Raw genomic sequence first — 12,198 nt, 5'->3', positions numbered from 1 at the left:
CTCCCATGTGTGTACCAATAGTTTTCACTGAATCCAAGAATGATCCAAGGGTGAGTGTCACACTCACCTGACAGCATTGTGCAATGAGTAGGCACAACGCTCACAAATGCATGACAGAGACCAAGAGTGGCTTCTGCGGCTTCCCACGCCGTCAATCCTGGCACAAAGACAGATCCAAAACAAAGAATAAAATCAAAGAGAAGCTGGAACGGAAGCTTGAAGATCGTGCTGCCACTCCAGATAATCCAATTGGAGGAACTCCAAGGTAAGGGTCTACACGCCTGCCCTTTCATCAGGCGTGCCATAAAACAAATGAACTAACAATAAATAAACCTCGAACACAAAACATGATGCTTTGTGTTTTACCATGATGCTTGGTGTTTGAGGTTTATTTATTGTTAGTTCATTTGTTTTATGTCACGCCTGATGAAAGGGCAGTCGCCCAGAAACGCGTTGCGTGTAGTTATTTGTGTTTGAATAAAACCCTTACCTTAGACTTTCTCCATCTGGATTTTCCTTTAATGAGTGGCAGCGCGATTTTCAAGCTTCCATTCTAGCTGCCCTTTGCTGTTGTTCTTTGTTTTGGATCAGCCACTTAGGAGCACTGTGCAGGGCAGGATAACGCACATGATGTCACATCATATGTAGTGTCCTTGACCAGTGACTGGTCCCGCGTGAGACCTCTTCACGCTTACTGCGGCCATGCTGGTGGGCAAAGCTAGACCATCATGCTGGGAATGCTAAGACGGTCTGATGTGCTAGTGCGAAGATCTCCAGCGGGCCGCACCTCCATGTTCGCATCCGGGCCGCATGTTGGATTCCCTGAGTATATAGGATGGGGGAAAACATGAGTAAATGACAAGGACCACTATAATGGAGAGGAAAGAATTATCTATGCTCCAAATCTATGAGAAGACTTCTGTAAAACTGCACAAAAAGGTCAAGAAGGGTATCTCAATATCAATGTATTGCATAACGTATCTGTGAGAGAACAAATCCCTAGGCATTCAATATACAAGAATAAGACTTTACAATGCATGTTAGTCATAGCAAAATGTGAACTAAAGCCCATATCTGCAACAAAGCTTTATATAAACATATATAATATATTGCATAGGATTTACATCTTCTTTACCTTGTGTTTCTCTGTTGTAGGCACAATCCCTTTTACGTTGGCATGATTGTCATCAATACTGCAGCAAATCAGGGGAGCCAACACAAAAAAATGTGTCGGGAAGTAAGCGTGTGTGCCATTCTAATGGAATCATTTACTACCCACAGGTGACTTAAAAGAAACATCTGTCGCGGAAATCTGTCGCGTGTGCACAGTGCAGAAGAATCCCATTGAAATCAATGGGATAAGAATTTTATTATAAGTATTTTATTGTATTTTGCATGTGCTGACAGTGGTTTTGGTCCCAGGCAGAATATGTCTAGCAGGAGAAAGACTACTGTAGTTTATCACTGTCAACATTTGGCTTGGAAAAAGCTACTTAAACCCACAGGTTTTTTCGTTTTTGCACTTTTGTATTTTCCACCTCACCTAAAAATCTAAAGGTTTAAAATTTTTCACCTACAGACTCATATGAGCGCTTGTTTTTTGCACCACCAAATGTACTTTGTAATGACATGAATCATTTCACCCAAAAATTTATGGCGAAATCAGAAAAAAAATATTTGTGGGACAAGATTGGAAAAAAAACGCTATTTTGTACATTTTGGGGGCTTCCGACTCTACAAAGTGCATTTTTTGATAAAAATGACACCATATATTTATTCTGTAGGTCCATACGGTTACAAGGTTACTTAATTTATATCTTTTGACCCCTATTACTTTTAAATTTTTCCTTATACGGGGCGGTATGGGCTAATTTTTTTTTATTGGTACCTCGATTGTTTTGATGGGACTTTTTGATCGCTTTTTAGAGATTTTTTTTTTAGGGTATACAAAGTGAACAAAAATACACAAATTTGGACTATGGAATTTTTTTACGTGTACGTCATTGACCATACGGTTTAATTAACATTATATTTTTATAGTTCATTTACATTTATGCACGTGGCAATATCACATATGTTTATTTTTATTTTTGTTTACATATATTTTTTTTTAAATGGGAAAAGGGTGGTGAGTCAAACTTATATCCAGGAAGGGGTTAAATCACATTTATTCACTTTTTTTAAAAACTTTTCTTTACACTTTTTTAGCCCCCCATAGGGGACTATTACATGCAATCCTTTGATTGCATACACTGAACAATAGCTATGCCATAGCATAGCATTTTTCAGTGTAATCTGTGCTCGATTGCTTCATCCTGGATCTCAGTCTTGGAGCAATGGAGCGATGACAGGACTGTGAGGAGCAATGTAAGGCGCCTCCTGCTGTCATCTCAGCTGTTCGGGACACTGTGATTTCACCGCGGCGTTCCCAAACAGCTCCGCTGAGCTAATCCGCAGTATTTTCTTCCAGTTTGGATGCCGCGATCAACTTTGATTGCGACATCTAAAGGGTTAATACCGGACATCAGCCCGATTGGCGATGTCCGGTATAAGCCTCTGGTCCTGGTTGCTGATATCAACCGGGACCCAGCAGGTACGAAGCACACTCAGCTCCTGAGCACGCTTCACATAACGGAAGCCGGCCATGGATGTAAATCTGTGGTCGTTAAAGGGGTTCTCCACTGCCCTGTCTTCCGGAGTTCCGCTCGCAGCGTCTGGAAGTTTATTACTTCGGACGTTGTGTGCGGGCTTCCATGTTCGATGCCGCCCCCTCGTGACGTTACGCCCGCCCCCTCAACAAAAGTCTATGGGAAGGGGGCGCGACCGCTGTCACGCCCCCTTCCCATAGATTTTCGTTGAGGGGGCGGGTGTGACGTCACGAAGGGGCGGGCGTGACGTCACGATGGGGCGGCCTCGAACACGGAAGCCCGCACACTGCGTCCGGAGTAATAAACTTCTGGACGCTGCGAGCGGAGCTTCGGAAGACAGGGCAGTGGAGAACCCCTTTAAGGGGTTTTAATAGATTATAAGTTAGTGATATATATTGTGTAATCTCTACACAACATACAGTTTATGGGCTTGTCTTCCCAGATGTATATCAAGCTGTGAATGTAGGTTTGATCCCTACTATATGACTTGTTGAATGGACTCAATCACCTTAAACTCACTTTTATTTTTAGCATGTGGAATATAGACCTACTTTCAGCAATGCTATAGGTAGAGATGAGCGAGTACACAGGAAGTTCAGATTCATCTAGATTTTACTAACAAGCCTTTGTTTTGCCTAAAAAAGTAGGGCTACAATCAGTGTGTTCCGATAGCACCGACCACTTTGACTTTCCACTACTTTTTTTTCTCAGACAAAACAAGTCATCCAAACTTATTTTATATCTGCTCATCTCTGTTTGTGAGTCTAACCATCTATTTTTACATCTACTAGATTTCGCCAGTGGTTATCACACTTTTATCTAGCGGAAACCGATGCTTGCTTGCTCACCAGGAGCACTTTCCAGCTGGGATGTATACCGCACTTGCAGGTTTCTGTGAAATTGGTAAGCACAGTACATACCGCTTTTGTATAGCTAGGACATTTAGCTGATTGACCCATCACTTGTTTGTGTTTAAAAGCAAACAAGAGATTGTTTACCTTGTTAAATAGGCCTGTTAGTATCTATACATAGTATTTAACAACCATTCATTACACCAGTGGTCTAAAACTGTGGCCCTCCAGATGTTGCAAAACTTCAATTCCCAGCATGGCCGGACAGCCGTTGGCTGTCCGGACATGCTGGGAGTTGAAGTTTTGCAACATCTGGAGAGCCACAGTTTGATACCACTGCATTACACTAAACCACAGTTTAAAGGGGTATTCTAGTAAAAAATAGTTTTTCATAGAAAATTAAACAGATTTGGAAATTACTTCTATTAAAAAATCTTAATCCTTCTAGTACTTATCAGCTTCTGAAGTTCAGTTGTTCTTTTCTGTCTGACAACAGTGCTCTCTGCTGACACCTCTGTCTGTTTCAGGAACTATCCAGAGTAGGAGCAAATCCCCATAGCAAACCTCTCCTGCTCTGGACAGTTCCTGAGACAGACAGAGGTGTCAGCAAAGAGCACTGTTGTCAGACAGAAAAGAACAACTCAACTTCAGCTGCTGATAAGTACTGGAAGGATTAAGATTTTTTAATAGAAGTAATTTACAAATCTGTTTGACTTTCTGGTGCCAGTTGATAAAAAAAAAAAAATGTTTTTTTACTGAAATACCCCCTTAAGGCTATGTTCACACGTCGGAATATCCGCACTGAGAATCTTGTGCGGACATTCCGTACACTTTGGGGGCGCTGGCTAGGACCGCACAGGAATGGGCTGTCTCAATCGTAATTTCCCTGCCGGAAACATCTGGCACAGAAATTCCACTGTGTGCACAGTGCAGCAGAATCCTGTTAAATTCAACAGGACTGTGGTGCAGCAGAATTTTCATGCTGACATTCCAAGCTCAATCCTGCACGGAAATTCCGACGTGTGAAACTAGCCTAACTGTCAGCTAACCTGATCATGTGACTGCCGTTAGATGACAGTAGACACTGACGCACGGCTCAGTAGTGTAGTGACAAGCAATTTACACAACTGAGCAGTGCTTTAACTTTTAGTTTTTCCTAGCGACATTGAGAGGCAGATGCCCATACTTGTTAGCTACAATCTAAAGCAATTCATCGAGTCTTGGGACAATTTGTATTCATATTTTACTATATAGGCTGTCAAAATTCATTGGGGAAGATTTATCAAAACCTGTGTAGAGGAAAAGTTGACCAGTGGCCCATACCACAGATTGCTTCTTTAATTTTTTTAAAGGCCTCTGAATAATGAAAGAATAATGAATAATGAAAGAAGCGATCTGATTAGTAGTTATGGGGCAACTGGTCATCTTTTCTTCTACACAGTGTGAGAAGGTGAAAGACATGGTGGTTGATGGGCGATATGTGTCATCAAGGCTCCTGGCCTTGTGGAAGTAAGAGCCGGTATTTATTCAGGGTCTGTGCTGCGATGCAGACTGACACTGTGGCCGTAGTATGGCTGGAAGGCCAATCCGGGACGGCTCTTACTGGGGATGGTCAAGTGTAAGATGGGGGCCATTCCCCACAATCCAGGCCGTCTTTTGTTGGCCTTAAAGCTAGGCTGCCTCACCAGCTGAGGGGGATTTGCTAGTTGCAGCTCACACTACCAGAGAGAGTTGAGAGTGGAGATGGTCCCTGAGAGTTTGGAAGCTGGTGAACAGTCTGCCTGCAGGCCTGGAAAAGACTTGCTTGATGCCGCATGCCATGAACTCAGGTGTGGACAAACACCTAAGGAATACATGTGGACTTTCTGTTACTTTTTCCTTTGTTCGGCATTTAAGACTGTTTGCTGTGTGCCACGTGTGAATAAAACACTGAACTTTGATTTGAAAACCCTGTTTCCGTGCCGCACCTGTATGCAAGAGCGAGTGATCACAACAGGTTTTGATAAATCTCCCCCTTTATGGAGAACTAGCCATATTTTGCTGTCGTTACAGAGAGGGGAGGACTGGCCTCCCCTGAAGTTCTCCTGTTTGTTAAGGTATGATGTATTATAAAGCCAATGATAATTCAGTCCCTTAAAATAAGACTTTGGTGCACATTTGCATCAAAGATTTGTTTTCAGAAAGATTACCCAGTTACTTATTCCCTATTTGGGCATTTAGAGAGAGGGAGGAAGGCGCCTCATGTGCGGGATCAGCAGATCTTGTTAGTGGGGGTAGGGGACGGTAATTCCCAAGCCGCTTACCAAAGTTGGTTGTGCGCCCACACACAACAAGGTAAAATGCAGAAGAAATGTAGAAGAAGGTCCACTGCAGCCCTCCTGGGTAAAAGTAAAATCAAAACCGAATGACCATGGATTCAGGAGTTTGTCTGGCGCAGAGAGGAACCATCAGGCAGCCAAGTAAAATCAATGGATTTATTAAATGCAACGCGTTTCGCTGCGCATGCGCAGCTTCATCAGGCATAACAAGAGAAGGCTGGTAACAGATATATATACCTCCAGGAATTAACCATTAGAGTACTTTTTGAAAGAGTTGTTGCATAAAATTACATATCCACATATGGATGTGACAATATATAAAAAATATAGAAAAATATAAATAAATATAAATAGACAGACAACAATCACAAAAATAAAACAATAATGTAAAAGCACAATGAATTCACATAAACATATATATATATAATATAATTATCGCATGTGGTGTGAATATACCCCACATGCGACTTAAAGGACAACTATAGTGGTCAAAAATCCCTGCCCAAATGTTCCCCAAACAAAAGTTATACAATTCAGTCAATTAGTTCTTTTTACCTATATGCAGCCGTTTCTGAGATATTAGAGTTGCCAGCATAGCCCAGTAGTCCTGCGTCCGTCCCCTATTCATTACATTGCAGCCGCCATCTTGGGGACGGAGATCTCTTCCTCCCAGCAGTGTTTGTGCTCCCCCCCCTAGCCTCTGTCAGGTCCTCCCTGCTTATGCATATGCATGAGCGGGTGCTTTCTGAGGCAGCCATAGGCTCATCCTCAGAAACGCCCCTATCTGTAAGATTCAAGCAGGGGGAGAATGAGGACGTCCACAGCTCCTCCCCCCTCCCCTGCTCTGTCTACATAGGACCTCACTTATCACCGGGAGGATTCAAGTTTTCATGGGGGAAACACAGAGCAAACCACAGAGCAGGGAGGGGAGGACGTGTGTGTGAAGGAGACATATTACACTGCACGGGCTGGTGGTGTATACAGGGAATAAATATCATACTGGAGATGATTCTGTGTGTGAGGGGGGGACTACTGAATGACAAGTGTGTGTGTGTGTATGTGTATGCCAGTGTTTCCCATCCAGGGAATGCTGGGAGTAGTAGTTTTGCAACATCTGGAGGCACCCTGGTTGGGAAACACTGGTGTATGAACTACAACTCCCAGGAGACTACAGAGATACAATAGAGGTGTTGGTGAACTACAACTCCCAGGAGACTACAGAGATACAATACAGGTGTTGGTGAACTACAACTCCCAGCCAGGAGACTACAGAGATACAATATAGGTGTTGGGGAACTACAACTCCCAGGAGACTACAGAGATACAATAGAGGTGTTGGTGAACTACAACTCCCAGGAGACTACTCATACAATAGAGGTGTTGGTGAACTACAACCCCCAGGAGACTACAGAGATAAAATAGAGGTGTTGGTGAACTACAACTCCCAGGAGACTACAGAGATACAATAGAGGTGTTGGTGAACTACAACTCCCAGGAGACTACAGAGATACAATAGAGGTGTTGGTGAACTACAACTCCCAGGAGATTACTCATACAATAGAGGTGTTGGTGAACTACAACCCCCAGGAGACTACAGAGATAAAATAGAGGTGTTGGTGAACTACAACTCCCAGGAGACTACAGAGATACAATAGAGGTGTTGGTGAACTACAACTCCCAGGAGACTACAGAGATACAATAGAGGTGTTGGTGAACTACAACCCCCAGGAGACTACAGAGATACAATAGAGGTGTTGGTGAACTACAACTCCCAGGAGACTACAGAGATACAATATAGGTGTTGGTGAACTACAACCCCCAGGAGACTACAGAGATACAATAGAGGTGTTGGTGTACTACAACTCCCAGGAGACTACAGAGATACAATAGAGGTGTTGGTGAACTACAACTCCTTTATACACTCAAACAGCAGAAAGCTGACACGGCATGCTGGGATTTGTAGTCTTGCAACAGCTGGAGGCACCACTGGAATTCCCAACATGCCCGAACAGCATATAAAATAACTGGGCATGCTTGGAGTTGTAGTTGTGAAAAAGATGGAGGGACCAATATCAGGACAGTTTTATAGACAAACAATTATGTTTTTTTTTTAACCATTTTTACTTTCACTATCCACTCTCCAGTGTCCACACTACAGTGAGGCAGCTGCTTCATCACTGGACAGGAGCAGCATGGGGAGGGGGAGATGAGCAGAAGGGGAGGGTGTATGCATAGGGGAGGGAGATGTGGGCGTTACAATATAATAATTTGCTCGGGGGGATAGAACAGGGGGAGGGCAGCAGCTTACAGGAAGTAAGCACAAGGCATGATGGGAGATGTAGTTTTATTTTCACTTCTCCTCCGTAATTCATGTGCTGATAACGGGAGAACGACTGGGCCAATTTTGATGGGGGAGACATCGTTGGAAAGGTCTTTCAAAGACCTATTAAATGAGGTAAAAAAAAGTTTTTTTGCCCAGCACTGCAGATGTCCTTTAAGCAATCACACCGCTTGGTCACCGGTGCGGCAGTTCCCAATGTCACTTACAGACGTTCTAAAAATCTTAGCAATTTGTTAGCCCCCAGTAGATTTTCCGAACATCTGACACCACAGAATATCCGTTCCTTTAAACCATACTGTTTCCCCTGTAAAAAAAGTCGCTGCCTTTGCTGTGTATGGATCATTCAAACTGACACTTTTTCTTCTTATTTCACACAACAAACATTTAAAATAAAAGATTCATTAAATTGCGACACCACTTTTGCTATTTATCTATTAACCTGTGGTTGCGACCGCCAATATGTCAGCCGCACCACACAAACTGTACGCTCCAGGATGAACAAGCACAGATGGAACATAAAACATGTTTTAACCTAACAGAATACAAAGATTAAATAATCGTGAATACTTCTGGATTCACAAATTACATACTTTGCACCCTCAAGGTTTTAACCCCTTAAGGACCAAGGACGTACCGGTACGTCCTTGGTCCTGCTCTTCTGATATAACGCGGGGTTACACAGTAACCCCGCGTCATATCATGGCGGGCCCGGCGTCATAGTGAAGCCGGGACCCGCCTCTAATAGCGTGCAGCGCCGATCGCGGCGCCGCTCGCTATTAACCATTTAGCCGCGCGCTCAAAGCTGAGCCGCGCGGCTAAAAGTGAAAGTGAAAGTTCCCGGCTAGCTCAGTCGGGCTGTTCGGGATAGCCGCGGCTAATCGCGGCATCCCGAACAGCTGACAGGACAGCGGGAGGGCCCCTTCCTGCCTCCTCGCTGTCCGATCGCCGAATGACTGCTCAGTGCCTGAGATCCAGGCATGAGCAGTCATGCGGCAGAATCGTTGATCACTGGTTTCTTATGAGAAACCAGTGATCAACATAGAAGATCAGTGTGTGCAGTGTTATAGGTCCCTATGGGACCTATAACACTGCAAAAAAAAAGTGAAAAAAAAAAGTGAATAAAGATCATTTAACTCCTCCCCTATTAAAAGTTTAAATCACCCCACTTTTCCAATAAAAAAAAAACACAGTGTAAATAAAAATAAACATATGTGGTATCACCGCGTGCGGAAATGTCCGAATTATAAAAATATATCATTAATTAAACCGCTCGGTCAATGGCGTGCGCGCAAAAAAAATCCAAAGTCCAAAATAGTGCATTTTTGGTCACTTTTTATGTCATTTAAAAATGAATAAAAAGATCAATAAGTCCTATCAATGCAAAAATGGTACCGTTAAAAACTTCAGATCACGGCGCAAAAAATGAGCCCTCATACCACCCCATACACGGAAAAATAAAAAAGTTATAGGGGTCAGAAGATGACAATTTTAAACGTATTAATTTTCCTGCATGTAGTTATGATTTTTCCCAGAAGTCCGACAAAATCAAACCTATATAAGTAGGGTATCATTTTAATCGTATGGACCTACAGAATACATATCAGGTGTCATTTTTACCGAAAAATGTACTACGTAGAAATGGAAGCCCCCAAAAGTTACAAAACAGCGTTTTTTTTTCAATTTTGTCGCACAATGATTTTTTTCCCGCTTCACCATAGATTTTTGGGCAAAATGACTGACGTCATTACAAAGTAGAATTGGTGGCGCAAAAAATAAGCCATCATATGGATTTTTAGGTGTAAATTTGAAAGAGTTATGATTTTTTAAAGGCAAGGAGCAAAAAACGAAAATGCAAAAACGGAAAAACCTCCGGTCCTTAAGGGGTTAATGAATGTATCGATACAGTTAAATAATCTGATAAATTAGGGTCTATAATATTTCATTTCTTCTAATGGATTAATCTCCAAAATATTACATCTTTACCCGTTTTTTTCGTTGTTCCTTCTGTGCTGTTCATCCTGGAGCGTCCCACTGTTTATCTATTATCATTTATGCTTTATTATCCAGGTTCTTTTCTTTCTTTTCTTCTTTTCTTTTTTGCATACAGAAACCTCTGTATTTTTTATTTATTTTTTGTTGTCTGTAAATTTTGATCCTTCTACGAGTATTCACACCCTGCGTTTTGGCCGGGTGCTGTATTCAATACCGCACTAGTTATTCTAGTTCATTTTCCCCACTTCTTTTTTAAGTAGTGTTCACATGTCACCCTCTGGTCAGTTGCGATTTGTAATACCGCACTGTTCATTTTACATTATTTGTACTGTCATTACTCACTTAGATAATGCAGCGATATACAATTAAATTTTTTGCTCTTTGAACTAACACACATAGCATCTTATAGGTCCATATTTTTCTATACTATATATTTTGAAATAATATTCAACTTGCGTTGTTGAATGCCGCACCGGTGACCAAGCGGTGTGATTGCTTAAGTCGCATGTGGGGTATATTCACACCACATGCGATAATTATATTATATATATATGTTTATGTGAATTCATTGTGCTTTTACATTATTGTTTTATTTTTGTGATTGTTGTCTGTCTAATTATATTTATTTATATTTTTCTATATTTTTTATATATTGTCACATCCATATGTGGATATGTAATTTTATGCAACAACTCTTTCAAAAAGTACTCTAATGGTTAATTCCTGGAGGTATATATATATCTGTTACCAGCCTTTTCTTGTTATGCCTGATGAAGCTGCGCATGCGCAGCGAAACGCGTTGCATTTAATAAATCCATTGATTTTACTTGGCTGCCTGATGGTTCCTCTCTGCGCCAGACAAACTCCTGAATCCATGGTCATTCGGTTTTGATTTTACTATTTGGGCATTTGGATAATAACAATGTCTCCCAGCAAAGTCAACTGTCCAGTAGCTGAATTTGTCCACTGTATGTATGACTTATTCTCAGTTTTTGTTAAATATGATTTGCTCGGAATACTGTAAAAATTGCAGTGGCCTAAAAGCATATATGCAGTTTCAGGTAAATTGTTAAGATACAGAAAAAGCAAGGTACCCCTGCTTACCTACTTCCAGTGCCCAGTGCTTAGTATGGCTTAGTATACCATGGAACGCCTCTGAATCAATTAGGCAATATCATAGATAAACAGAAAAAATCCAGCTCCTAGACAAAATAAAATCTTTAATGCTTTATTGATCCATTTTTAAAAAGACAGCAAGTCATGGGAGTTGGATTATCTTTTTTAAATTTGTAAATTTTAAGGATACACTGTTATGTGTGTGTACATGAGGAGTAGCGCTATTTCTAGGCATTATATAACTTGTATATGGCATTTTACACTAGTTTTTACACCTGCAGGCTCCAGCTCTAATTTAGAGTTGTCTCTGAATTAGTCAGTAGAGAGTAGTTGCTATAATGTCTCCCATACGCTGCAGACACACAGAAAAAGACATCCTGATCCCCATGCATCATCTCAGATCCTCCCCATACTCTCAGAAACAGCAGCAAGGACATTATAGAGCAGTATTGAGTAGATATGTGAGTCCAGCAGTGGTGGGGAACAACACACTGCTGTATCTTTTGTCACTGTTCAGCCACTTACAGCTCCCCACTCCATAAACTTTCATGAGCAGCTGTACATTGATACTTCAATGACCTTGGGATGGACTTGTGCATTTTTTGTGTACAATATGCTTAGGAGGAGCAGAAAAAGAGCCAGACTGATTTGTGCAAAGTATTTATATAGTGTATTTCCAAGATGTCTTCCTCTGAAAAACAGAAATGTCACTGTTCAATGGCTCTGTTCAGGGGAGATGCTGGAAGAAACAGTTCGGAGAGAAGTAGCAGAAGAAGTTGGTTTGGTGGTGGATACTATCAGATATTCGGGGTCCCAGCACTGGCCATTTCCTACCAGTTCACTGATGTTGGCATGCCAGGCTACAGTCAAGGATGACAAAGTAAGAATTATATGCCTTTTTTTAATGAGGATATGTCATTGAGTGAATTACT

The 12,198-nt window shown here is 41.7% G+C and overlaps 1 protein-coding gene across 3 annotated transcripts in view; it reads left to right on the top strand.

Moving 5' to 3' along the window:
- The window catches only part of NUDT13 (nudix hydrolase 13), a 65,230-nt gene that overhangs the window by 47,719 nt on the left and 5,313 nt on the right, over nucleotides 1–12,198 (top strand). For all 3 annotated transcript variants that reach the window (XR_008846341.1, XM_056530444.1, XM_056530445.1), the window contains 3 exons: nucleotides 1,156–1,281; nucleotides 3,440–3,551; nucleotides 11,998–12,146. Coding sequence is in view for 2 of the 3 variants with exons in the window: in XM_056530444.1 (XP_056386419.1) it covers nucleotides 1,156–1,281; nucleotides 3,440–3,551; nucleotides 11,998–12,146 (387 nt within the window). In the remaining variant the exon portion in view is untranslated. The remainder of the gene's footprint in view (nucleotides 1–1,155; nucleotides 1,282–3,439; nucleotides 3,552–11,997; nucleotides 12,147–12,198) is intronic.

Source organism: Hyla sarda, chromosome 7 (genome assembly GCF_029499605.1).
Source record: "Hyla sarda isolate aHylSar1 chromosome 7, aHylSar1.hap1, whole genome shotgun sequence".
Taxonomy (NCBI): Eukaryota; Metazoa; Chordata; class Amphibia; order Anura; family Hylidae; genus Hyla; species Hyla sarda.
The sequence above is the reverse complement of the archived record's forward strand: the minus strand, read 5'-3'. Positions and strand labels throughout refer to the sequence as shown.